Consider the following 26,102-nt stretch of genomic DNA (forward strand, 5'->3'; position numbering starts at 1 on the left):
CTTGCAAGTGGGCCGCCGCCGCCGCCGCGATTCATCGCCTCGTCAGTGTCCGCCCGTATCGTCGCGGATTGTCAATCACTCAACCTACCTATCATTCCGCACGGCACAATGGAGGAAGACGGATTCCAGTCCATCTCGTGGGACGACGCAACGCAGCGCAGCAACCCAGGGTTCGCCGACATGTCGGGCGTTGGCGGGCACGACGACCTCGACGACGACGACGACTTTGACAAGATCAGCCCGACGTCGCCGCCGGCGCTCGACTCGTTCGCCTCGAGCTCGACAGCGACAGTTCGTGGGGGTGGAGAGGGTGGAGGTACCACCAGCACGGGCGGTGGGCTTGGCCCAGACGGGACGTACACCTGGGACGGCAAGTCGATGACGATCGAGGTGCGCGACCCCGTCAAGGAGCACGAAGGCAGCAAGGACATGTATGTGTCGTATGCTGTCCTGACCAAGGTGGGTAGTTAGTGCTGGGGGAGTGCTGACAGCAGACCAATCTCCCGACGTTCAAGCAGCCGCACTCTAACGTCCGGCGCCGGTTCCAGGACTTTGTGTTCCTGCACGACCACTTGGCCAAGAGCTTTCCTGCGTGCATCATCCCCCCGATCCCCGACAAGCACCGCTTAGGTGGGTAGCTACAAAGAAGGAGCCTGAGCTAACCACGACAGAATACATCAAGGGCGACCGCTTCTCTTCCGAGTTTGTGGAGAAGCGCCGCCTAGAGTAGGTCGCTACGTCAGACGCCGCTCACCCGCAGCCTGCAGCGCTTCGCCGACAGGATAGCCAACCACCCGACGCTGCAGCGCAGCCAGCTCGTGTCCGACTTTTTGCAGAGCGAGCAATGGGTGAGTGAGGTGACGGACGCCGCTGACGCTCAGTCGGTCGCGAAACACGGCCACTTGGCGCACCCGCCGCCCGATGCGCACCGCTCCCTCGCCGACTCGTTGGGAGATACCCTGGTCAACGTGTTTTCGCGCGTGCGCAAGCCCGACGCGCGGTTCGTCGAGATGGCCGAAGGGATCGAGAAGTTTGAGGATGGGCTCGGCAACATTGAGCGCATCACCGCCCGCGGCCGGAACCGCAATGACGGTAGGTTGGAGCAACGAGCGCAATGCTGACCTGCCAGACCTGTCAAAGGACTACCAGGACCTCGCGGCGGGGTACCAGGGCCTGGGTTACCTCGAGTCGGGGATCACCGAGCCGCTCAACCGCTTCGCAGAGAAGATGCTCGACTTTTCGACGCTGATCACCCACCAGGTAGGTGTGGCTTGAGGTGCCAGCTGACATGACAGAACCGTGCTGCCGTCGATCCGTTCCTCCTCCAGACCCACTCGCTCCTCGCCTATGCCCAGGCGCACAAGGCTACAATCAAGCTGCGCGACCAGAAGCAGCTCGACTTTGAGGAGCTCTCGGCATACCTCTCTGCCGCTGCTGCTGAGCGCGACCGCCTCGCCGCGTTGAATTCGGGCCACGCCGCCGCGCCGGTCGGCCTCGGTACCTACCTTCGCGACCAGGTCGACAAGCTGCGTGGCACGGATGACATCCACACGCGCCGCGAGCGGATGCGCAAGCTGGACGGCAAGATTAAGGATGTGAGTGGGAGGTGGTGGGCATGGGAGGGGGTACGGCGCTCCGTGTTGGGGAGTGTTGGGGAGCGGGGCATAGACCTTGCTTGCGGTTGGGCCTAGTCAATGTCGCTGGGCGAGTCAATGCCTCTGGGCGTCAAATGCCTGAGACAGCAGCGACACCTGTGGCGTGTCATCTAGGCGCCCACGGCGCCAGGCGCCCGCGATTACATGCCACCACCCATCGCGTTCTGGCTGAACTATGATCGACGCCACATGGCAGGAGCCCCGCTGACAGCATCAGCTTCAAGAGGCTGTCACTACAGCGCACGACACTTCGACGGCATTCTCGGACGAGGTGCTCAAGGAGCACGAGATCTTTGAGCTGTCAAAGCAGGCCGAGATGAAGGAGATGCTGGGCCGGTACGCGGACGGACAGGTCGAGATGCTGGAGCGGGCCATGGAGGACTGGGACCGGGTGAGTGGGTCGGCCGAAGCGGGTTCTGACAGGCAGATTATCCCGCTCCTGCAGCGCATCAGAGTAGACGTGTAGACGGCGGAGTTGTCCGCGGGGCCGCTGGCGCCGGCGACAAACGTGCTCGGAGCGGAGCGGCGGAGTGGTGGGCCTGGTGCTTGGACCTGACGGCGGTGAGGGCCGTCTTGGCCTGCCCAACCAGCCGACCGCGGACACGGAAGTGCCGGAGCGGGAGTTGAGAGGGAGTACCTGTGGGAGGTATCCATACAAGCAAGGCACGGTCGAGTCGATGTTGTACATGCAAGGAGCGTTGCGTGGTTGCGCGAGGGCCGTGAGGGGTGGGTGAGGGTTGCGTGCTTGAGGAACCGTCAGTCGTGAGGCATGTGGCGGTTGGGTTAGGGTGCTGTCGTCAGCAGGTACGGCAGCGTGAGTAGGTACCAGAGGGCGGGGGCGGGGGCGTCGCAGTGGCGACGGGGGGAGGGGGGGCGACGGCGACAGCGGCGACGACGAGGGCAGTGGCGGCGGAGCAGAGCACGCATCCGCCGGCGTACGACGAGGGGAAGAGCACATGCGACGAGCGACGAGGCCGTATCGTGGCTCCAGCGATTCCTGGAACCCGGCGGGGGGATACCTGCCAATGTGGTGCTGGCGGAGGATAGCGTGGGGGACGATGAATTGCCGGCAGCAGGCACCGGCGCGTTCTTGGGCTGGGGGGGGGGGGGGAGACGGCGGCCAGTGAGAGTGGGGCGCGGCGGCGGGCGCGGCGCACGGCCACTGCCTGCTGCATTGAGCTGGCCGCGCGGGGCGCTCGGGCGGCGCCACTTGCCCACAGCGCCACTCTGCCCCGTGCTCCGAGCCGGAGCCGGAGCCGGTGCGCAGCTGCCCAGTTGTCGCCTCGTCCAATGGCCCGCCGCCGCCCCGGGCCCCCGAAACACGGGGGCTTGGAGCCGGCGGCGTCAGCTTGGCGCTGGCGTCGCTGGCGTCGCGGGGGAGTCGGCGGGGGACCAGTCAGCTGTCCCGCCGCAGGCCGGGGGGCGGGGGGCGGCCGAGAGGTCGGCGCGGATTGGGCGGGCGCGGGGTTGGGCTGCGCGTTTTCTCGTGCTCCTCTGCCTCGTGCACGCTGCCGCGCGCATTCGTGTTCGACGTCGCCGCGCAAAACCAAATGCCGCCATGCACCATGCCAAATGCCTCGGAAGGCGAGTCGAGTCACATGAGCGCTGCGTTGCGCGCACGCACCCCGACCCACCAGGCTTGGGTCAGCCGTGGGTGCTCGAGGGTACTCGAGGGTGCTCGAGGGCTCGGCACGCCGAGCACCCACCCCACGACGGCGGGATCTATGTGCGTCCGCGCAGCACAGTGTGGCACTGGCAAACCACATTCCGCCCACGACGGTGCCGTCTGTGCGCTCGTCGTTGGGCCGTGGGTGCCGCCCCACCCGGACATTTGCGTGGAATGCTGCCACCCCACGCATGCACGCACGCACGCCGACTGCCGCGCCAACCCCCACTCGTCATGTCGGTGACGCCCGCTCACGGCAACGAATGCGATGGATGCCGACAGCTCCCGGTCCGCTGGAGAATGATCGCCGCGGCCGCACGCCGCACCCGGAACCACCCCGGTCGCCGACCCATCTCGTCAGCACCGCCTGCAGCTTTTGTACCAGTGTGATGCAATGACATGTGGGGTGACTATGAATGATGCTGAATGATGTGCGAGACCCAGAATGTATGGACCAGTAATGCTATGTGTTTGCGTTTTACTCGCACGGCGGCTGGGTGGGTGTGTGCTACTGCCTTTTGGGGGATGGGTCCTGTTGCCCGTTTTGTGTGGTGGAAACAAGCAATGATGCGATGGGGTTGGGTTTTGTGGTGGAATCGAGAGTCGAGTTGAGTCGGGGCAGGTTACACATATGGAGACAACGAGGTGGCGCTCAGCGCAGCAGACGGACGGGACAGGCGACAGGCGTCGAGCCAACTAGGCGCCAACGCGCGGGACACGGCCACGGTGGGCGGGCGCTTCACTGAGCTGCTCAAACCCAAGCGTGTCGTGGCGCGAGCGAGAGCGACGCGAGTCGGCCTCGCGGTACTGGCGCGTGTCGGCCTCGCGGTTGCGCGAGCGACCGGTGCGCGAGGGGGCAACCTCGCGCTCCTCGTGGAACGGGAGCTTGGCATTCTCCTGCTCGGGCGTCGTGAGATGCGGCACGCGGGCGACACGCTCGCGGCTGCGGCCACGGCGGTCGACATCACCGTGCTCAGAGTGGGGCAGGGCAGAGAGCGAGCGGGGGTGCGAAGGAGCAACCGAAGGAAGAGGAGCCGTAGCCATCGGTGGGGGCGTGCGAAGAGCAGAGTCCAGAGTCGGGCGAGGGTGAATGCCGGCGCCGAGACGGGGGCGGATAGTGTCCATGTTGCGTTCACGAGGCGAAGGAGGCATGGGGTCAGAGCGAGAGCGAGACAGAAGCGACGAGCCAAGAACGTTGGCAATCGAGCGCTCCTCTGGCAGAGGGTAGGCCGCCGTGTTTGGGGTGCGCGATCCGCGGTAGCCAGAGTCGGAGACGATGCGAAGAGCGTTGCCAACGTAGACGGGGTCCTCCGCGGTCACCGAGGGGCCGAGCGAGAGGCACGAGATGCCGTTCTCCACGTCACCAACAAGGGAGCGCTCGCGGCTGCGGGTGCGGTGGCCCATTGGGCGTCCGCAGCCGCAGCGGGGGATGAGGGCGAGGGGCGAGGTGACGCTGTTGGTAACGCTCGACTTGCGACCGAAGCGAAGCGTGTCGATCGAAGTCCCCATCGCGTAGGCCGTCGAAGCTGATCCCGGGGTCGCCGCACCGCTCGTTGGAGCGGTACTTGGGACGCGCGATGAGAAGCCGTATGGGATCTTGACGGGGACGCTGCCAATGTTGATTCCGTACATGCCGTTGGGGTAGGCGGGCGGAGGGAGGTTGAACGACTCCTTTTGAGGCGAGTCTGATGCCGAAGGATTTGTGTGGGGCGACTGGATGGGCGAGTCGGACACTGATGACGACGACGACGAGTTGCCGCGGCGACGAGGGCCAAAGGCCGGCGACGGGGCGATGTGGTGCACGGGGCGAACCATTGGGGAGAGGGAGGCGGGGAGCTGGGCCGTCAGGCGGACAGGGCCGTCGGCAGCCTTGGCTGATGGTGATGCTGTTCCCTTGTCCTGCTGGCGGCACTCTGTTGAGCAGTAGAGGCCCTTGCAAGGAGCCTGGCAGATGAAGCAGCGCTCGAAATCTTCCTCAAACATGATGATGGTTGATGGTGATGATGTGGTCGAGGGAAAAGCTGTGGCAGGGTTAGTCAGGTTATTAATGACGACTGGGGCGGCAAACGCCATATGACTCACGATGTTGAAAAGCTGAAAGCTGACCGAGTCAGAGCACCGCTTAGGGCACAATGACCACGTTTAATGGTAGACTGCAACAATCCAAAAAAAAAAGTTGCGAGGTGCGAGACGCGTCGTCTTCGTCTCGACTAAGAATGGAGAGCGCGAGGGCTCAAGGGTGGCGGGGGGTGGTGGTGGGGTGGGGTGGGTCGACCAGTCGTCACTCGGGATCGGACGGTCGCGTAACAATGGCGAGAGATCTAGTGCCGCGAAGATTGGATTGGCGTGGGGCGTCGTGCTGCAAGTTGGATCGAACAACTAGCCTTGAAGCCAAAAAAAGTCGAGCTAGAAGATGCGTGGGGGGGGAGATGTAGATGGTTGAGACAGCAGAAACAGTGACGAAGGTCGGGTTTGTGTGTCAAGGATACGTCGGCCGAAGGTCGCAGTAAACGATGGAGTGCTGTAATCTAGTCGGTTGCGAGGCAGGTTTCAAAGCCAGGGTTTCGAGTCGTGCTGGCTGGGAGCGACTGATACGTCAGTTTTCGAGTCGCCTCTGCTGCGCTTTATGGCAGAGGTGTGGTGAGGGCGAGCAAAGACGAGTGGAGTAGAGAGTAGAGAGTAGAGACGACTTTGACCGGTCGGGTTCAAGTCCGGTGGTGATGATCGTCGTTTGGGGAAGGCAAGGGGTGAGGGGGGAAGGACACCAAGGCTGGTAATGTGGCCTTTGTATTTGTGTGTGTGCGCGCGCAGGGGGGCAGCAGGGAAGGTGGGTGGGTGGCTGTGGGGCGTCGATGCGGGGTATGGCTAGAGCGAGGAGAAAAAATGCTCTGCTCTTGTTGCCACTGGCGATGCAGTCGATGTCGATGGCGACGAAGAGTGCAAGAGTATGTGTTGTTGTGTTGGGGGAGGCTAAGACTCGGAGAATGGGGCAAGCAGTTGTCGGCAAGGTTTTGGGCCTTGTTGCCGTGACGGCTAGTTGCTGCCCGCCCAGCCTGCACACGTTTGCTACCGTAGCAGTAGCAGCACGCGCCGCCACACTGAACGTGGGTGATAGGGGTGGGCCAGTAGGGGAGAGGGGAGCAGAGAGTGGAGTAGAGTGGAGCAGGAGTGAAGTGACTTACGTCGAGTGCGCGTGCAGTGATGGTGAAGAGAATGTTGACAATGGAGAGTGTGTATATCTTTTTTGCTCCTGTGCGTCGTGTTTGCTATCGATCGTCGTTGGAGTAGCAGGAGGCAGGTAGGTAGGTAGGTGGCTGCGTGGCGAGTCGACACACACCTACAACTACGATCAAGTTTGGTTTTTGGCGGGATTGTGCGTGACAGGTTTTTTTGGCTTGGCTTGGCTCTGGTGCCAGGCTGGTTATCAGACAAGTCGAGTCGCCGCCCGCCCGCCCGCCCGGCCGCCCGCCAACTGCCCACCCACCCTGTCCTGTCGTGGTGGTCGTCGTCGTCGTCGTCGTCGTCGTTCGTCGTCGTCGTCAGTGTCGAGAAAAATACGCCATGTGTCTTTGAGGTTGCGCCAAGGGAGTTAAGGGTGAGTAAGGGACCAGGGGGGGGCAATGCAATGCATGGGGGGAGGGGGGCAGAGGGCTGCGGTCTGCGTCGTGGCCTTGGGATGCTCGCTGGGTGGGCCCGTTGTTGTTTACGACCCTGTCAGTTGCCCCCGCCCCCGCCCTGAATCCGAGTCGCCCACCACAGAGCGTCGTTGGAAATGTGCCTGAGTCAAATTGCCCAGGCTAAACGGTTCAACTCAGGGTAATCAATCCGACACAACGATATACAACTCTCTCATACTCATACACTCACGCCGCCGCCGCCCTGCCCCTGCCCCCTCCCACGTCAGGCGGGATCAAATTGCCCTCCTTTTTTTTTGCCCCATCACTCGTGCAGTCGAGTGTGCGGTCCATGTCGTCATTTGGCGCAGCAAACACACACCGAGGCAGAGGTCTGTGCGGTCAAGCTAAGCTAACTGACAGCCGACTGGCTCATTCCATAGGCTATGCACTGACTCAAACTGTCGCAATCGCAAGTACTATTCTAATCCAGCCAACCACAGCAAACATGCACACATGGGTGCGACAAGAGTCACCCGCACCCGCACCGCACTGATAGACACTGATAGAGCAAGTCGCGCGTTTTTCTCTTCAATGAGGCGCACGCGGATACCCTACCCGTCAATGTAGCGGGTTGGTGGGTCATGTCCGCTGCGCCGCCCCCGTTGCTGCAGCCAGCCAGCAGCCACCGCCGCCATCAAAGGTGCCACCTTGCACCACTGCCCGCTGACGCAGTGAATGGTGCCAGCGGACGGCGACTGATGGGATCCCCCGGCCCACCACCCCTGGTCCCGCCGGTGCGCCGCCGTGTCGATCTCTTTTTGCTTTGACTTTGATGGGGGCATTATTGCCCCCTTTGGTATCAGAGGTGTCAGTATTCGTGCTGCGTGCTGCGTTCTGCCAGACTGCACACCGGCTCTGCAACTTAGCGGCGATGCTGCCCCGTGACCGTTTGCATACCTGCCAAGCAAGCAGGCAGCCCAGGGCTCGGGGCTCGGCGTCGTCGTCGTCGCGTGCCACTAGCTCAATGGTACATGCCGCCCCAACAAATCGTATCAGCCGAACAAGAAAACGTGAGTGGCCGTTTGGTTCCGTAATAAGAACGTGCCAGAGCCATTAGCACGCGGCGCCGCCCTGGGGCGACTGGCGACTATTGCCCTAGACCTAAGCACGTTTAGACAGCCGGCCTGCCACTGGCTCTCGCTTGGCCAAGTGTGTGTATTTGCAGCGCAGAGCGGGGGAAATGACGAGCCAAACGCTCCGCTCGGCCCACCAACGTGAGGGCCTGGGCGCTGCTGTTTCCAAGGCGACCTGCCACCGTGGGACTGGGTGGCTGCCACTGGCTCTCATACACCCACAATCCATTAGGTTTTGGGGATTACAACGGGCTGGGCTGGCCAAATAGCCCTGACTAGTGGGAGTGTGGGCCGAGTGGGTGGGAGCGGGAGCAGAGGGAGAGGGGTGGGGAGTAGCCGAAACGGCCGATGCCGCCGTCAGGAGTGCTGGGTCGCGGGCTCGCACGTTTGGCGAGGCAGGCCGTCGCCGGCCGTCTGCGGCCGTTGTCCGTCTTCCGTCGTCGGTCGTCACGCCAGGCCGTTTCATTCGAGCACATTAGCTGATGACAGGGGTGGCTGATCGACGCGTGTGGCGGCGGGGCGGGGCGGGCTAGCGGGCTGGCAGACGGGTGGGCGCGACGGCGAGGTCGCGCGACGCGATTCGACGGCGCAGAGCGCAGCCAGAGGCCCCGGCCGACGATCCGACGACACCGACAGCGCACACTGGCTGGCAGAGCGCCACGGTCGACTTCACAACGTGGCTGCTGTCGGTGAGCTTGGCAGGCCTGGACCGTGACCCACCCCCCACCCCCCCTGCCCGGAGCACCCCCCAACTCTATGTAACCGTGTCACCCACCGTGCGTGGTGACTGCTAATTAACTGCACGAGCCCTCAAACGTGCCCTGTCGCAGCGAGGAGTGCGACGGGCAGGGCGGGGGCGAGGGGCGAGGGAGACGAGACGAGACACTGCCAAACGTGCTGCTGCTGCTCCGGCACGCCGACGGAAGCGCGGCGCACCCGGCACACGTCGAGCCGGGATGCATGCTCGGATGGAAATTTTGTCGCTTCCGACGCGGGCGTGCATGTACGACGGACAGGCCTGCTCGCACCACGCTCGGCACGCCCGGCTTGCTCCCTGCTTGCTGCTCGGGTACTTGGCCCAGGCACAGCTGGAACCTTGCCCCCGCGTGACACGTTTGTGTGCCGTGCAGTGCCGGCCAGTGCCACATGGGCAAGCACGCTCCAGCTCGTGCTTGCTCGTGTGCGGCAGCCAGCGTATCTGGAATACGTCGCGATGTCAGTCGAGTGCGAGCGAGCGAGCGAGGCATTCGTGAGGCGCGCTCCACACGCGAGATTGCAGGCCTGTGGCGTGCGCGGGCGATCACTTTTTTTTTTCTGGTAGCTCCCGGCCACAGCTCCAACGGCTCTCGGCGTCCAACCACAGCGCGCCGCCGATAACGCGGCGGCGGGTGGCCCGACGCTCGCTGCCGACAGTGGAGCTCGCCCTGCCGATCGCACCGGCGTGGCCGGCCACGTCGTCGCCGCCGCGCGCCCGCGCGCCGCTCCACTCCGCCGGACGTCATGCTCGGCGCTGCACCGCTGCCCGACCCGAAACGAGCGTCGAGCGTCATCCCGAAACACCACCCTGCTCCTTCCCAGCGTCTCGTCTCATTACAGCACGTTACGTACGTCTACGGGTCGCTTCGTGGTCGTGCGAGCGAGTCTAGAATTATTACAGATGGTTGTTTGGTCCGACCGGCGAGTGACGTCGGCGACGTCGGCTCTGGGTTGGGTCGGTTGCGTGGCCGTCGGGCGGTCAAGTCGGTCATCATCGCCGTCGCTGCGTCGCTTCGCCACTGGCTTGGTGGCGGCCGCTTCGTCATGGCCGCCGCGTCGCAAACTGCCACTTGGTCATCGCCGCCGCCGTCGCTGCAGCCTCGTGCCCTTGCTCACGCCAGCGCGCGCCGCCGCCGGCGCTGGCGCACGCTCCCGCCGCCGCCCGTGCCGTCGCCCTCCCACCCAGACCCAAGGTCGTACACCTTGGCCTCGACCTTGCCCTCGGCGTGCACGGCGACGCGGGTGAGCGGCGCGGCGGGGTAGAACACGGCGGTGGCGGCGCACTTGTCGTCGGCAAACACCTCGAGCACAGAGCGGTCGAGCACGATGCGCAGCGTCGTCTCGCCGCTGTGCCAGGGGGTACTGAGGCGCGGGGTAAAGCTCGTCGAGTTGAAGCCCGAGGCCGTGCCCCCCCGGTCGATGTAGAGCTGCCCGTCTGCCAGCCCACCCGAGACCGAGGACGCGGGCGACGCGAGCTCGCCCCCGCCCAGGCCGGAGCCCTGCGCCGCGCCGGCCGACGAGAACGTGCAGTTGAGCGTCGTGCCGGCGCCGACCTTTAGCTCGAGGAGGAACGCGCCGGCGCCGTCGAGCGCCGCGTCCCACCGCCACTGTGGCGAGTCGCCGCCCGCGCTCGCGATCTCGGGCCCGCGCACGCCGTCGAGCCCGTAGGCCCCGAGCGCGAGCACCCTCCGCCCGTTGTCGACCTTGACGCTCACCGCGCGGGGGAGCGTCAGCGCGCCGCGCCAGCTCTCGCTGGCTGTCGGCACACGCGCAGCGTACTGCACGTTGTTGGCCCAGCTGATGGCGACCGCGCCGGTCGGGTCGAACACGCCCCCGCTCGCATCCTTCCCCCACTCTGCTGGCGCAGCCGGCCCGTCGGGCGCGAAGACGCCGTCGGCGAACGCGCCAGTGAAGTACACCTGCGCCTCGCCGCCGAGCGGCGCGTCCGTCGTAGTGAGGAAGAGGACGTGGGCGGTCCCCCCTCCCTCGACGGCCACCTCGGCGAGCGAGGGCGCGGAGACCCGGCCGCCAGCCACAAAGTCGCTCGCCCAGCGCCACGTCTTCAGGTCGGACGAGGTATAGAACGCGACCTTGTCCCCCCTCGCGATCGCCAGCACCCACTCCCCGCCGAGGCGCGCGACGCGCGGGTCGCGCCCCCGCACGCCGACGCTCCCGGCCGGCGTGAAGGCGTACCCCCCGTCCTCTGACCCGGCGAGCGCGACGGTCCCGTTGATAGTGTACACCGCGACCACGCTCCCCAGCCCGCTCGTGTTGTTCGTGTCGTGCACGACGCTGCCGTTGCCGACGCCCACGCCGCGCTCGGGCGGGTGCAGCGCGATCGGCGCGTTCGTCCAGTGGTACAGGTCGGGGCTGGTCGCGTGGCCCCAGTTGCCTGGGCCGGGGACGGGGTTGGTGGGGTTGTCTGTGGTGTGAGCGAGCGAGCGGGCGAGTGGGCGAGCGCAGCGAGCCAGTGGAGGCGAGATTGCATGGATGTCGTGAACGGGAAGCCGCCACACGAAAGCTTGGCGCCACTGCCGCCGGCGCCACCACCCACCACCCCGCCTCGCCACCACCCCGCACTCACACTGGTAGTACACATGCCACGTCCCGCCGTCGTCCTTGAACAGGCCGTTCGGGTCGGAGAGGTATCCCTGCGGCGAGAGCGAGCGTCAGCGAGCCGTAATCCCATCCCCTCCTTCCCCGCCTCCCCGCCTCCACATCTCCCCGCCCCCGCACCTCGCGCCCGGCGCTCAGCGCTCGCTCGGCACTCACAACAGGCGGCGACAGGTGCACCTGCGGCCTCAGCGCGCCCCCATAGTCCCCGCGGATCGCCTGGCCCGTCGGCACGCCCTGCGCGTACGGCCTCGTACCCGTCGGGAAGGGGGACAGGCCGGGCGGCGCGGCGTCGGTCGTGGCGCTCGGGCCGGCGCCGTCGTTGTTGGCCGCGGCGAGCGCGGCGGTCGCAAGCAGGAGGCAGCTTCGGATTATCATTGCGTCGGTGTGGTGGCGGCGAGAGTGTGGTAGCAGCAGCAGTAGCACCACCCGCTGCAGCTTTTTCTTCGCCGAGGCGAGGCGAGCTGGAGCATACCACCCCCAGTGGAGCTCCGTCACCCAGCCACGCGGCCGCCTACATAGCCTCGATGTCACCTGTCACCCACCACCGCTGCCGACGACGCACGCCAGCTGCCTGCGCTTGTGCCGACGCAGGCGGCGGGCAAGCAGCCAGCGCACGCCAGCGCAAGCGCAGAGCAAGCGCACAACAGGGCAAGCAGATCCGACAAGATGCGCCGGAGGTTTGGCCGCCACCCAACTTTACCCCGCACGCGCGAGTCGCCTTGCCGCGCTCGCCGGCCATCGGCACATGACATGACAGGCACTTTATCAGTGGAGCTAGTGCTGCATGCCGTTGGAGCTGGCCGCTGCTGGCACAACTACTACCGCCGCTTACTTGCGCTTCCGCTCGCTTGTCCTCTCGCTCGCCCTCGCCCAGCACTCCTCGGCCATTCTAGCGCTCGCTCGGTGGCCTGGCCTGGCCAAGTGTGCCCCTCACCCCCGTCACATCGGCCATCTCGTAGGCAGGCCCCCGACCACCCAACCACCGGCCACCACATCGGCCACCACCGCTTACGGTATATCGTCGTCTAATGCATCCAATGTACACACACTAAAGATAACAGTCTACATGGGTCCGCCTGCACTCACTGCAGCCTACACGGCGTGCCACTCCGCGGGGCCGCGGCCTCGCCCCCCTAACCGCCCTTTGCACGCAGCTTCTGCCGCAGCTGCCCAACTTCCGCTTGCAGCGAGTTGAGCTCGTCGAGCATCTGCATCTGCTGCTCCTGCCCCCGCGCGCGCTCGTGGTCGGCGTCGTCCGTCGTCGTCTTGAGCTTGCGTGCGAGCTCGTCAATCTGGTTCTGCAGCTGCGCCTGCAGCGTCCGACGCTCCGTCTCGGCCTCGTCGCTCAGCGTGAGCGTGCGCGCAGACAGGTTCGAGTTGATCTCGTTGAGCCGCTCGATTGTCGCATTGGCGTTGGTGAGCTCTGCCTCGAGGCGGTTCTTCGCCGCAGTCGAGATCTCCGCCGTCGCACGCAGCTCGTCGAGCTCATCCCTGCATGTCAGCCTCGCACAACCTGGCAACCACTCACTGCTTGGATGTGCTGCCGCGCGAGTCACTCGCAGCGCTCGCCTTGGACAGCCGCGAAGACAGCCGCGTCTTCTTGTTCAGCCGCTCTTCCAGCTCCATGACCTGGCGCTGGTACGTCTCCATAGACCGGCTGCTGTCCTGGACGAGCTGCGCCGCCTTGGCAGCGTTGGCCTTGTGGCGCTCCTTGTCCACCTCCATGCGCGTCATGCGCTCGATCATGAGGCGGCCGTCCGCGATGAGCGTACGCACACGGTCCGCCAGCGCGTTGACACCCGGGAACTCTTTCCGCGTCGCGGGCTCCGCGTACGCGCGCTGCAGGGCAGCAAAGTTGACAGTCGCGTTGGGCGACACGACGCTTGGCGAGGTGAAGCCGGCTTGGTCGCGCGCCTCCGAGCTCGGGAGGATGGTCCACACGGAAGAGAGTTGCGAGTTGATGGCAGAGAGCTTGGTCTCGAGCTCGGCAATCTTGGCATTCGTCGCGACAGGATCGGCGTCGCCGGCCTGCTTCCGGCCAGTAATCTCGCGGTGAGCCGCCTCGAGGTCGGCAGCCAGGCCGTCGTTCTGCTTGCCGAGGTGCTCGATCTGCTCGTTCTGCCCGCGGATCTTGCGCATGAGCTCCATCATCTCGCCCTGGACGCCTCTCTGCGACTGCGAGACGGACCGGGCGGATTCAGCAGCTTCGTCGGCCTTGGCTTGCGCCTCGTCCGCGCGCGCGCGTTCGCCGTCCGCCATCTCCTGCGCCTCGCCCGCCTTGGTCTTCCACCCGTCGCGGTCGGCTCTGAGTCTGCGCATCTCGTCCTCGAGGCCCTGGCTGACCTCGAGCATCTCCTCCTTGAGGCTCTGCAGCTCGGTCTCGCGGCTCTTGACGAGCGCCCCAACGTCCGTGATTGCAGCGTCGAGCCCATTGTCGGGGACCGTCTCGCGGCCCAGAAGCGCGCCGACAGCCGCACCAATGGCAGCAAGGCGCTCGGCAGCCTGTCTGCTGGCCGTCTTGGCCAGCCCCGCGGCCTCGAGTAACCGTGTTCTCTCCGACTGCATGTTGCCTTCGTGCTTCTGGAGCTGGTCCTGCTGGGCGCGGAGGGTGGCGAGTTCGTCCTGGGCTTGGCGGTGCTGCGTCTCCGTCTCGCCGAGCTGGGCCTGGAGAAGCCCAGTCTGCGACTGCACAGCGTCGTGCTTGTCGACAAGCTCCTGATGCTCCGCCTGGAGCTGGCGGTGCTGGGTCTGAAGCTCACCGAGCTCGAGCTGCGCCTGGCTGCCCTGCGACGTGATGAGGGTGTACTTGTCGTTGAGGCCCTGATGCGTCTCCTCGAGCTCGCGATGGCGCGACAGCGTGTCGTCGTGGGCAGCCCGGATGCCGGCAAAGTCGGCTTGCAGCTGGCCGTGCTGGTTCGTTAACTGCGAGTGCTGCACCGCTAACTCGTCGTGGGCGGTTTGGAGAGCGCCAAACTGACCCTCGAGCGCGCGGTGCTTCTCCAGAGCCTGGTCGCGCTGCGTGGCAAGTTGCGTGCGCTCTGAAGTCCAAGCCGAACGCTCAGACGCGAGGGCGTCCTGCGCATGTCCGATGCCGCTCCGCTCGACGGCCCACTGCTCCTTGGCCGAGATGAAAGCCGTCCGTTCACGCTGCCAGCTCTGCCGGTCGCTCTGAACCTTGGCCAGCTCGTCCTGGTGTGCCTTGGCCTCCTCCTCGAGCGCGCGTTCTCGTCGTCCAAACTCGACAACCATCTCCTCGAGCTCGGCGATCCGGCCGTTTTGCCTCGCACCCTCGGTTTCGAGGTCACGCACCCGCCCGATGGCACGGTCGCGCTCCTGCTCCAGAGCTTCCACCTGTGTGTCCGTCTCCTGTTGCCGTGATCGCGTCGTCTCGAGCTCGCGACTCCGCCCGGCCTCGAGCTCTCGCAGCCGCGCAAAGTGCTGGTCGCGCTGCGCCTTGAGATCCGAGACGTGGTCGTCGTGCGCGTCCCGGTCCGTCTCGAGCGTTGCGATGCGCTTGGCAAAGCCCATCTCGCGCTCGTGTGCCGACTCGGCGGCCTGCACCAGCGCCTGTTGCCGTGACGACGACTCGGCGGCCGCCCGCTCCAGACGGCGCACCTCCCAGGCCATGACGCCCGCCCAGTGCTCGTTGAGCCGCCGTCGGAGCGCTGCCTCGCGGTTGCGCAGGACTAACACCTCCTGGAAACGTCAGCAAAAAGCCTAGCCGCACGCCCACCTTCTCCGCAGCCTCGACGCGCTTCTCCGACTGCTCCAGGCTCTCCATCGTCTGGCGGGATATCCTCTTGTTCGTCTGGTTGAGCTTCTGCAGCGTGCGCGCCGCCGTCAGAATCTTGACTTCACGCTGGTGCCGGGTCTGGAGCGCGTCGAGGCGGGTCGCAAGCAGCGAGAGCTCCTGCGGGCGTCAGTGGTGCCCACTTCCCCCACGCACCTTCTTCCATGCCTCGACCTCCTCCCAGCCGCCAATCGCCATGCTCTCGCAGTCGACGGTCGCCTGGGACGCGAGCAGCGCCATGAGCATCTCGTCACTCCCGTATGTCGGGGACGTGAGCTCTGTCGCAGCCGAGATGTTGGTCAGGGCCGTGGCCGCCGTGCTCGTGCTGCTGCTGAGCGCGCCCCCGCCGCCATGCGGTAACCGTTCCGAGCTAAACGACGGGGACAATGGGCTGGCAAAACTCGTATCTGTGCTGTCGAGGGCGCGGCTGAACGGTGGCGGAGATGGCGCGTGGATCGCGCTCGGGCCGTGGTCGTCGTTGCTGGCAGTGCGCTGCCGCAGCGTGCGCTTGCGCTCCGGTAAGCGCGTGTACGTGTCTGAGCGGCGGAGTGCGCGGGGGTCGGCCTCGGGCGCAAGCTGGCCGTCGCCGCCGTCATCGTCGTCGTTATCGCCGAGCTGCGCGTACCCGTGGTCGCCGTTGGGCGCCTCGTCGTCGCTCGTGTCGGCGAGCCTCGAGCCGTTGCCGTAGCGCCGCGCGGCCGAAGACGAGGCAGCGTGCGGCTCGTCCTCGTCGCTCGAGTGCGCACCGCCGCCGAACCGCACGGCATTGTGCAGCCGCGAGGCGAGGCCGTGGTCCGATGTCGAGGCCGAGGAGGCTTGTGGTTGCTGGCGGTTGTTACGGAAGAAGGCGGCCTTTGACATTTTGAGCGGCCCCGAGGGAGGTGCCGAGCCGCCGCCAGTCATGACTGCCGCAGACATGAGCGGGGCTTGGGTGTGTCTAGAGTATGATTAGAATGTTGCGAGAGAGAGAAATGGCAAGGTCGAGAGAGTGCGATGTAGCTCGCGGCTGGGCTGGGCGGCGCGTGCGTGCGTCGAGCTAAGGATTCTTGCAGCCGGCCAGCCCGCTCATCCCTTTCGTGCTTTGGCGTCCCTTTGTGCCTAAGTTCAACGACGCACGCGGACCCAACAAACCATAGCCGCCCACCTCCCGGCTGACCCACTCCACTGCATACTCCCCTCTTGCTGCCCTTGACCCCTTGAGACACGAACAAACAAAACCTTGATCGACGGCTAGAGAGAGAGAAAAAGTCTTGCCGGCGCCATCGCGCGCCATATGCATCAGAGATAAACACAAACACAACCACATGACGCGTCGGCCCCTACACATGCACCCTCGCGCGCCACTCGCCACCAACACGTCGTCTAGTCCCAATCACGCCTCACGCCTCACGCCTGGCGCTGGCCCTTCATCTTGGACAGCGCATGCGAGCTACGCACACGGCCCTTCTTGGCCTTGACCTTCTTGTCCCGGCTCTTGCGCTCGGCCTTGGTGGCAGTGAGGTCCACTCGGCCCTTGTCCGTGTGCGCCGCAGCCACCTTGGCCTTCTTCTTGGCCAGACGACGCAGCTGGCGGTCGGCGTCGGCGGTCTTGGCCGCCTTGCGCTCGTCCTTGGACAGGTCCTTGAGCTTGTCGCCGAGCGCGGGGTTGCCGCGCGGGATGGGGCCAGTAGGCACATTGCGCTCCTTGCCAGCGTACTTGGGCTTGGCGGGAGCGGCGGCGCCGGGTGCGGGGGTAGCCGGCGCGGGGCGGGTCTTTGATGATGGCGGCAGCGTCTTGCACGACTGCACGCGAAGGGGCTTTTTGGCAAACTTGAGCTTGGCCGAAGGCATGGCAATAAGCTCGTCGACACTCTCGCGGTCGATAAAGTGGACGTAGCCAAAGCCCTTGCCGAGCTGCGTCTCCTTGTCGCGCACGATACGGACACCCGTGACCCAGCTGCCTGACGGGGCGTCACCACGCTCCGCCTTCACGAGTCCCTCAAAGAACGCGCGCACGTCCTCGTCCTTGGCGGCGTAGTCGAGGCCACCGACGAACAGACTCTGCTTGGGGTCCGTTCCGCTCGGGAGCCAGGCATCACGCTTGCCGAGGGCGTTGGTGGCTGTTGACAACGCGATCGCGGAAGGCAGCCTCAAGCTGTCGACGCGAATCGTGCGCTCCTGGAACGTGCTGCCGTTGGCGGCAAGCACCTTCTCAGCAGCCTCAAAGGGGTCGAGGATAGGCGCAACATTCTTTGGCCTGTCGGGGTGGGGGTGGGCGAACACGACGTAGGCATTGCACGAGTCCTGCTCAGAGTGGAACTGGTCGTCAGCACGAAACAAGCACCATACACTCACGTCCTTCTTGATGAACGCGACCTTGCGCTTGCCCTTGGAGTCGAGGAACGACTTGGACTTGTCGGTAACCTCGTCGTCACCACGGCGGTTGCCGGCCTTGCCCGTCGTGCTGCCCTCCTGCGCCTCGCGCCAGGCGGCCGCACGCTCCTTCTCACGCTGCACACGCTTCGTCTTCTCCTTCTCGTCGTCCTCTCCGGGCAGCGCAGCCGTGGGAGCGGCGAACGCCACCGAGCGGAAGCGCACCGACTCGATCTTGGCCGTGGGGGCAAAGGTCAACAGGTGGGCCTTGAGCTGGCTGAGGATGGACTGACGGGTGAGCAAAGTCGAGACAACGGAAACCCACCTTGGACTTGGCTGCCTCGACGTCGAGGTTGCCGACGAACACGGTTCGCCTGTCGCGGTCCGCCTGCGTCTCGCCGGGCGGCGTGTACTTTGTGTTGGTCGCCTTCTCGCGTTTCCGCTTGGGCGCCTTGAGGCTCTCGTGGGTGAGGTCGGCAGACGCGTCCGACTCGGCACCCTCGGCGTCGTCCTCCTCGACCTCGTCAACCTCAATAGCCTCGGCCTCCTTCTCAGCCTTCTTCGGCGTGCCCTTGGCCTTGGGCGTGTCGACCTTGGCCTTCTTGGCCTTCTTGGGCGTCACCTCCTCGGCGATCTTGGACGAGCTGGCGACCGGGAGCGCGGCGGCGGGGCGCGGAGGGGCGGGGATGGCGAACGCAGCCTGGAGGAGTCAGTACCGTCCGCCGCGCGGCACGCACGCTCTTGCCAAAGAGGCCGCCGAGGTCCGAGTCCTTGGGCGCGCTGAAGAGCGAGACGCCCTCGGTCGACGGCGCGTCGACCTTGTCGTGCTTGCGCTTCTTCTGCGCGTCTCCTGCGGCCGGCTGCTTTCCCTTGTTCTTGCCCATTGTCGCGGTGTGGTTGGGGTCGATGAGATGTCGACTGCCGTCTCGAGCATGCACCTCATCATCTCCAGCCGTCAGAACTTCACGAACCCAAACATTTTGATTCCGCGAAGTACCTCCACACCCACGTGGGAAACATGGAGAATCACGTGACTGCCCCCACTCTGTCTCGGCTCGTTCGGCATTGTGGCGTGGGGGACGAGCAACTGCCCACAATCCAATTCCCGAAGCGCTATCGCGACCGGCATCTTGCGCTCAAGTCATTGGTGCAGGTCAGACGACGATAGAGCGGCCCCAGGAACGTACGCAGTAAGCTCACGCTCGGCGTACCCCCGGGGTAACCCCCTCATGGCCCATTGGAGGACGAGAGCTAACCTCGGTTACTAGCCGCGAGTCGCTGAGTTATGTGCATGCCACATGTGAGCTGTGGGCCGTGAGACCTGGTGTTGGAGTGTCTCATCGGCCTTGGCCCGCTGATTCTCTCAACGACGACGATAAGGGCTACTTTCCGGCTAGAAGCCGCACCTGCCGCTCCTGCTCTACTTAAAGCTGACCGGGGACGAGGCCTCTTTCCACTCACCCACTCGTCATGAGCTACACCCCTGACAAGAAGGACGACGCGAGTATCAAGGTCAGCTTGGCGGGTGACGACCACCTGGCGGTGCACCTCCCCGCATCGCTGCAGAGTCTGAGCGAGGAGGAACGCAACGCGCTCGCAAAGAGTGGCACGCGCAAGGTCGACCTGATGCTCATCCCGTGTCTTACGCTGCTCTACCTCCTCAACTTTCTCGACCGACAGAGTGAGTATTCCTCGCTACGGCACTGACCGACCCCAGACCTATCGTCCGCCAAGATAGCAGGCATCGCGACCGACCTGCACATGACGACGCAGCAGTACGCCACGGCCGTGGCTGTCCTGTTCGCGGGGTACGTCGCGCTCCAGATCCCGTCCAACATGATTGCGAGCAAGGTGCGCCTTCCGGGCCTGTACATCTGCGTCAACGCCGCCATGTGGGGGATTGTATCGTCCTGCACCGCGGCAGTGCACAACCACGTCGGGCTATCCATCTGCCGCGCGATGCTCGGCGCAGTCGAGGCCGCCTTCTTCCCCGGCGCCATCTTCCTCGTCTCGCTCTTCTACACCCGTCGCCAAATGGCGTTCCGCGCGGCAGCATTCTACACCGGGTCGCAGATCGGCAACGCCTTCGGCGGCCTCTTCGCCATCGGCATCCTCAAGCTGGACGGGAAGCACGGGCTCGAGGGCTGGCGCTGGCTGTTTATCGTCGAAGGGGCAATCACCCTCGGAGGTGGGTGCAAGTTGTGTTATCGCGCTGACGATAGTCGCCGCCCTCTGCGCGTTTGTGATTCCCAACCGACCCGAGAGTGTCCGCTGGCTCACGCCCGTCGAGCGCGACATGCTTCTGTGGCGCCTCGAGTCGGACCGCGGGACAAAGGACGAGAACGACGAGGTGCCCATCGGCCGGGCGCTGAAGATGGCCATCCTGGACGTACGTGTCGCGCCAAGGCAGCGCTGACCCGCAGCCCAAGACATGGCTCATGGCCCTCACGCTGCAGTTCGCCTTCATCGCGGCCACGGTGACCAACTTCTTCCCGATCGTGGTCGCCGGGCTCGGGTTCAACCGCACGACCACACTTGCCATCACCGCGCCGCCGTACATCCTCTGCGCGATCGGTCTCCTCATCAACGGGTGGAGCAGCGACCGTCTGCACAACCGCTCGTACCATATCGCCGTGCCCATGTGCTTCACGCTCGTGGGCAACATCATCGCGGTGAGCACGGTCAAGATCGCACCGCGCTACTTTGCCATGTGTCTCCTCCCCGTCGGGTTCTACTCTGCGTCGACCATCATCCTGAGCTGGATCGGCGCCAATATCACAGGCCCGAGCAGCAAGCGCGCCATCACGTACGCGCTGGTGAACGCGCTGGCGCAGGTGCCAAACATCTGGAGCTCGTATCTGTACTACTCGCCCCCGCGCTTCATCCCCGCGTTCGCAGTTGACCTTGTTGCCTGCGTGCTCGCCATTGCCATGGCACTCGTTACGCGGTGGTACTTTATCCGCGAGAACAAGAAGATGGACGAGGGGAAGGATCTGGGGAAGCATGGGCCGAGCGAGGTGCAGCTTGCCGCGGGGTACCGGTATCAGCTGTAGGGCGGCGATTGTAGCGACGATGCAGCTTTGGTTGGGACTGTGTCACCAGGGAGTGATGGCGCCGTGCTGCTACTTGAAGAGGCATCCCCCTCCTGCCCACTGCCACTGCCACTGATGCGCGCCACGCCCAGCACAAAGTCAGTCCCACCACCCACAGCCCTCGCCATGTAAGCTCTTACCCACAAACTCTGCATAGACGCACTGTACCGCCCCAGCACGCACACATGCATGCATCACACGCCCACCCCGACCGTCACCCAACCACACCGACCCCCGCCAAATCCCCCGCACCTCACTGGCTCGTCCGCCACAATCCGCATATCCCCGAAATTGCTCCCGCTTGGCCTTCCTCGTCCCCTCACTGCTCACGACCGCCCAGCGAGCCATCCGACGCCAACGACAACGACAACATCGTCAACGACCAGCACTACTCAGCACACCATGTCGTCCCTCAAGCGGACAATCCAGCACGCGCGCAAGGCCGGGTTCAAGGAGTGGTTCCGCATGATGACGTGGGTTTCGCGCGAGACGGAGACGAACGCGGCTGACGTCGGCAGGTACATCGGCGACGCCAAGTTCGGTACCCACGGTGCGTGTTCAAGCTGGCGAGGGCGGGGAGGGGACACGGGCGAGGGGGCGGGGTGATGGAGGCGAGGGCGAGGGCGGTGGCGGCGGTGGGCGGACGGAGCGGACGACGGGGCGACACCGGATCGAGCGCGGCGCAACCAGGTCGACGGCGACGCGGCGGACGACGAGGGCGGAATGCTAGCGACGCAGCCTCCACGGCAGGAGGCGAGACGGACAGCTGGGCTGCGGCGCGGCTCGCGTTCTCGCCGAGAAACGGCAGTGCAGGCCGAGAACGTCCACGGAGACGAGTCTCCGTTCCTCCGGCTTGATCGCTCGCCGACCGGGTCTCCGTCCGACTGTGCGCCCTCCGTTCCTCCTGCTGCCCGCCTCCGTTCCTCCTATCGCCCGCCTCCGTTCCTCCTACTGCCCACCGGCGCCGTCTGCCGCCTGCCATCAGGCCTGGATGTGGCACGGCGGGTCATCCATCGGGCCTCGTTGCTTGCGCACTGCCGTGCCGCGCCCTTGTGCCCGCCCTGCGTCGGCGCCGCGGCTATCGCCAAGGCGCTCGCATGCTGGGTGCTGCCTGGCTGGCTCTGTGGCTTGCTGGCGTGAATCCTGGCAACGGGGGAAGGAAGGAGGAGGGAAGGAACCATTTGCTGGTGCTGAGTGCGGCCACTTGCTTCCCCTGCCCCTCCGTCCGCTCCGTCCTCGCGTGCTCGCTTCGCTCGCACGCTCCCGCACCAACTGACCCACCCAGTCGGCACCGACCAGTTCGGCAACCGCTACTTCCAGCAGTATGATGCTCGCGAGGAGCTCCCCGGCCGCCAGCGCTGGGTCGACTACGCCCAGGACGACTTCAACGCGTCGCAGGTGCCCCGCGGCTGGGCCTCGTGGCTCGCCCACACCCGCCTCGACCCCCCACCCGAGGACCCCATCTACCAGGCCAGCAAGCAGAAGTGGGAGCAGCCTTATGTTGAGAACCTGTGAGTAGGCGTGTGCGGCGAGCGAGTAGCGAGTGCTCGAGGATGTTGGAGGCGACCGGTATCGGTGGTCTTGTGACAGCGCTGTGAGCTTGTGCGCGGCCTGCCGTCAATAGTCCGGCCGAGAGCCAGGCGACCACCAACACGCCGTGCTTGGCTCGGGACGGTCCCGAACAAGGACTGTCGCGTTGCGTCAGCCCACGCCCATGGTACGAGCGTACGACTGTGCCTCGGTATGCCCCAACATGCCGAGGACAGTCGCGGTTCTACGCTCGGCAGGCACCGGCGACTGCTCCACCGCTGCTTTGATCTGGACACCTCCCACCCACAACACGACCACAACAACATCACGACCGTTGGCCACAACACTGACACTTGCAGGACCGGTACCCGCGGCCGCTTTGTCACGTACTCGACGCAGGGTCCCAAGTCGGAGACGTGGAAGCCCGAGGTCAAGCCCCGCGCATAGATGGTGGCGGTGGCGGTAGTGTAGACGATAGCAATGCATCACGGGTTCGGCAGAGAGTGGTGTGGGGTCTGGGGTGACGTGGGGAGTTGGACTCGGCGGTGACGTCGTGGTCTGGGTGGGGTGGGGTGATGCAAGCTGAACGACGCTGCGGAGACCGTGTTAAAACTGAGACAATGGCTATGACGGGGGGCGGGGACGGGACGAGGCCTGGCGCGACGGTGCATCTGCACTGCCTGCGCTGCGTACGCCGCTCGCTCGCCCATCGGATGGAGCCGTAGAGGGCCGCCCGCGCTCGCGAGGTAGCGGGCCGTGATCTACGGGTGGCCAAGCAAGGACGTCAGGGAGAGCAGTGTCGGTGCCAAGGGCATCCGGCGGCGCGCGCCACCCACCACCAGGTCGAAATCCAGGCAGGCATCGTCAGTGTCTGAACGTCACGACGAGCGGCGCGGGGCAGGGAGGAGGGGGGAGGGGTCGGGGGTGGGCGGAGCTCGCGCGCAACCAGAGGGAGCCGAAAGTGGAGTGGTGCTGGCTGCGAGTGTGTTTGCGGCCAGCCAGTGACGTCACGACGTCACTGGGCGAAAAAAGTTGGCCGCGAGAGCGGTACGGCGGCGGCCACTGAGCCCACTGCCTGCTGCTGCGGAATGTGCGTCACACACCAAATGGCGGGCGGCGGCGGGGAACGAGTATTTAACAAGGACCTGAAACCCATCGTTCCACTCTTCCCAACCCTCCACTGAGAATCAACCACCATGCCTTTTAGTAAGTCGGACCGGCGCATCAAGCCGCGCACTCGCCCCGTGCCAGAGAGCATGTGCCCCGGCGTAGACGGCGCCGCGAGGCGCCAATCGCGAGATGGAGACCCCCACCCCACCTCGAGTGGCCACTGACCCGCCCCAGCCTGCGGTGACGTCTTCAAGATCATCCTTGGTGAGTTGCCCTGCTACTGCAGCTACTGCTGCTTCTTCTCTGGGCGCCGCTGACCCCGCAGCGATCATCCTCCCGGTAAGCTTTGCCCCGAGCGCGGCTCGGCCTCGGCCGCCGGCCGGCGTGGAGCAACCAGCTGACCTTGTCCCCAGCCTCTGGGTGTCTTCCTCGAGCGCGGCTGCGGTGTCGACCTCCTCATCAACATCCTCCTTACCTGCTTGGGTTACATTCCTGGTGTGAGTAGCACGGGTGGAGCCGAGTGCGGCTGCGTGGCCGGCGGGCTGGGGTCACGTCGTGTCAGATGACTACGTGACCCGCCCCCCGCCACCCACTCCGGCTCGTCCCCACCTCTGGCAGGCAGTCACTAACCACGCACAGATCATCCACGCTCTGTATGTCTTCGCCGCCCATCCCGGACCCCTCGACTCGCTTCCCTCCCTCACGCAGTCTACTAACCGGGCCACAGGTACATCATTCTCAAATATTGAGCTCCACGCCGAGCGCGACAAGGAGGTCGCAGCGGCGTGGAGCAGTTCTGAAGACGAGCAGGGAGTGTGAGAAGTAGACCCGTGTAATTCACCCTCCGGGGTAGCAATGCGACTAGCCCTCTTCTAATACGTTACTGTGGGCGCTCGAGATTGATGCGGCTCAAGCTGTTGCTCATGCTACTGATGCACGACGTGGTGTGAGGCCGGTCCTCGTCGCCTCACCCTCCGGTGCTGACGTTGAGTTGAGGCTATGAGTCGGAGTCGGCCCACCTGGCTCGAAGCCGGGTCCGTTGACGCTGTTCGTGAGTATGGCCAGCCGTGGATGCTGGCTGTGTGTGCCGACTGTGTGCGGCTGTCGGCGAAAGGGCAATGTGATGCCCTCCCTCTGGACTATACATTCTGCGCACGACCGCTGGAGAAACGAGCAGCTCGCTATGGTTGAGCACCGCACAGAAACGACTTTGCTTTGTCGAACAAGCAGATGCAGGAGAGGCACGACACGGAATGCGATGCCACGCGGGGTCCCACTCTGCCACTCCTTCCCGTTCTCCGTGCCCCCATCGTCTTCACGGCGTTGGCACTCGCACTCGCCATCACCGACCTCTACACCAACCAGCAGATGGCAAGCGGTACCGCGCCACCCTGGAGGACACGCCGTCTGCCTCGTCTACCCACCCGACAGCCGGCAGCCACCCAAGACCACCTCAACCATCGGCCACAGTCGCAAGCGCGGCCAGACGCTCGCGTTGGCCGGCATTCGCAAGGCATATCGGGCTACTCGTGCGATTGCTTTCGTGCAGAACAGAGCGAGTGCAGCCACCCGTGTGCCACCCAGCCACCCAGCCCGCTATCGCGAGGCTCGACCAACTCGCACCCTGTCCGCGCGCCGCCAGGACCAGCACCAACCCTCTCCATGCCACGCTGACCACGGCCCATGATGCCGATGCCCTTCAGGCGGCGTGCTGCTATTTTTGGATGTACGAGTGCCGATCGCCTGGAGATGTAGCTTGACGTGGGCTCGCAGGTGTGAGTGAGGCAGCGGTATCCCGCCGGCGAGTGCCACACTGCCGCAGCTCCAAATTACTGGCCATAGCCCCCCGTTGCACTGACTGTACACAGCTCATCACCCCACCGTTTGTCTAAGCAGCCACCGGTTTTTCCAAGCTCTGTATGTACTTGCCTAATCGGCCACGGCAGTCAGCTCTGCGGATCCGCCACACTAGCCATCGAACTCGGCGCTGCTCGGGACAAGGTCGCAGATTGCAGCGGACCGGGGCAACGCTGGTAGTCTCGAGGTGGAGCACGACATTGCGCAGAACACATGTCCGCCTAGCCGGACGGGGTCGGAGAGTGCACACACCACGACGACTCGACTCATTCCAGCGTATCCTCGTCATCGTCCAGTCTCGAGTTCCGGCACTCACAGTGCCACACGGTGCGGCACTTCCCACAGTTTGCCAGGTGACTGCCTTCGGGACAGATAACTTGGCAGAGTGAATGGAAGGGTGCAAGTCAATCCTCTCGACGGAGCATTCGCCGTATCTTTTCAACCTGAGTTAGTTACCTCTCCGGCGAATGTACATATGGCGGATATTGAGTCGAGTGCCTTCTCACCACTAGCCCAGTTTTCAACTGTGAAGGTGGCTGTCGACTATCGCAAGGCGCACACAAACGTGGGCGCTTGCATTGACAGGCCCTGTTTCACTGGCGCGCAGGCATTCCGTGGGGGCGAGGCTGGATGGTTCGATCGTGGCGGAATGTGTCGCCCAGTGACGAGACGACCCACTGCTGACCTTTGCAGCGCCACGTGGACTCCCAGCCTGCTCCACCTGCCACCATGCCACCACATGCCACACTTGCCTGCGCGATCAATTTGAATAGGACAGAGGGACAAAGCAGCTGACATCGGACGGACCGGTTTCATGACGCATGTGGCAACTGCACCGGCCCGGCCCATTGCAGGATCCATCACATGGCCCGTGGTGGCGCGCCGCGGCCCGGCGTCTGCTCGACAAACGGATCTGGCATGCCGCCGC

At 65.0% G+C, this 26,102-nt stretch overlaps 8 protein-coding genes across 8 annotated transcripts; 4 read left to right on the plus strand and 4 right to left on the minus strand.

Moving 5' to 3' along the window:
- Window positions 1-108: 108 nt before the first annotated feature.
- SNX4 (intercellular trafficking and secretion) lies at window positions 109-2,121 on the plus strand (the record flags this gene model as incomplete). Its single annotated transcript, XM_069356511.1, has 8 exons — window positions 109-459; window positions 495-630; window positions 672-726; window positions 761-848; window positions 882-1,092; window positions 1,130-1,260; window positions 1,296-1,595; window positions 1,873-2,121. 8 exons carry the CDS (start codon window positions 109-111, stop codon window positions 2,119-2,121), a joined length of 1,521 nt encoding a protein of 506 aa, XP_069206352.1.
- Window positions 2,122-4,017: 1,896 nt separating this feature from the next.
- Q8F55_008108 (uncharacterized protein) lies at window positions 4,018-5,304 on the minus strand (the record flags this gene model as incomplete). The annotated part of the gene is made up of 1 exon (XM_069356512.1): window positions 4,018-5,304. The coding sequence occupies one exon, from the start codon at window positions 5,302-5,304 to the stop codon at window positions 4,018-4,020; it is 1,287 nt and encodes a 428-aa protein (XP_069206353.1).
- Window positions 5,305-9,939: 4,635 nt separating this feature from the next.
- INV1 (Invertase) lies at window positions 9,940-11,818 on the minus strand (the record flags this gene model as incomplete). Its single annotated transcript, XM_069356513.1, has 3 exons — window positions 9,940-11,249; window positions 11,412-11,478; window positions 11,600-11,818. 3 exons carry the CDS (start codon window positions 11,816-11,818, stop codon window positions 9,940-9,942), a joined length of 1,596 nt encoding a protein of 531 aa, XP_069206354.1.
- A 758-nt stretch (window positions 11,819-12,576) lies between these two features.
- Window positions 12,577-16,094, minus strand: Q8F55_008110 (uncharacterized protein; the record flags this gene model as incomplete). The annotated part of the gene is made up of 4 exons (XM_069356514.1): window positions 12,577-12,934; window positions 12,972-15,139; window positions 15,177-15,353; window positions 15,390-16,094. 4 exons carry the CDS (start codon window positions 16,092-16,094, stop codon window positions 12,577-12,579), a joined length of 3,408 nt encoding a protein of 1,135 aa, XP_069206355.1.
- Window positions 16,095-16,619: 525 nt separating this feature from the next.
- NOP12 (Nucleolar protein 12) lies at window positions 16,620-18,469 on the minus strand (the record flags this gene model as incomplete). Its single annotated transcript, XM_069356515.1, has 4 exons — window positions 16,620-17,531; window positions 17,568-17,873; window positions 17,911-18,285; window positions 18,323-18,469. 4 exons carry the CDS (start codon window positions 18,467-18,469, stop codon window positions 16,620-16,622), a joined length of 1,740 nt encoding a protein of 579 aa, XP_069206356.1.
- Window positions 18,470-19,055: 586 nt separating this feature from the next.
- Window positions 19,056-20,638, plus strand: Q8F55_008112 (uncharacterized protein; the record flags this gene model as incomplete). The annotated part of the gene is made up of 4 exons (XM_069356516.1): window positions 19,056-19,266; window positions 19,303-19,777; window positions 19,851-19,974; window positions 20,009-20,638. 4 exons carry the CDS (start codon window positions 19,056-19,058, stop codon window positions 20,636-20,638), a joined length of 1,440 nt encoding a protein of 479 aa, XP_069206357.1.
- A 441-nt stretch (window positions 20,639-21,079) lies between these two features.
- Q8F55_008113 (uncharacterized protein) lies at window positions 21,080-22,654 on the plus strand (the record flags this gene model as incomplete). The annotated part of the gene is made up of 4 exons (XM_069356517.1): window positions 21,080-21,150; window positions 21,196-21,227; window positions 21,963-22,188; window positions 22,567-22,654. The coding sequence occupies 4 exons, from the start codon at window positions 21,080-21,082 to the stop codon at window positions 22,652-22,654; spliced, it is 417 nt and encodes a 138-aa protein (XP_069206358.1).
- A 749-nt stretch (window positions 22,655-23,403) lies between these two features.
- PMP3 (plasma membrane proteolipid Pmp3) lies at window positions 23,404-24,136 on the plus strand (the record flags this gene model as incomplete). The annotated part of the gene is made up of 5 exons (XM_069356518.1): window positions 23,404-23,413; window positions 23,552-23,581; window positions 23,643-23,656; window positions 23,731-23,827; window positions 24,045-24,136. The coding sequence occupies 5 exons, from the start codon at window positions 23,404-23,406 to the stop codon at window positions 24,134-24,136; spliced, it is 243 nt and encodes an 80-aa protein (XP_069206359.1).
- Window positions 24,137-26,102: the final 1,966 nt, after the last annotated feature.

Source organism: Vanrija albida (assembly GCF_041260175.1).
Source record: "Vanrija albida strain AlHP1 chromosome Unknown contig_6, whole genome shotgun sequence".
Classification (NCBI taxonomy): Eukaryota; Fungi; Basidiomycota; class Tremellomycetes; order Trichosporonales; family Trichosporonaceae; genus Vanrija; species Vanrija albida.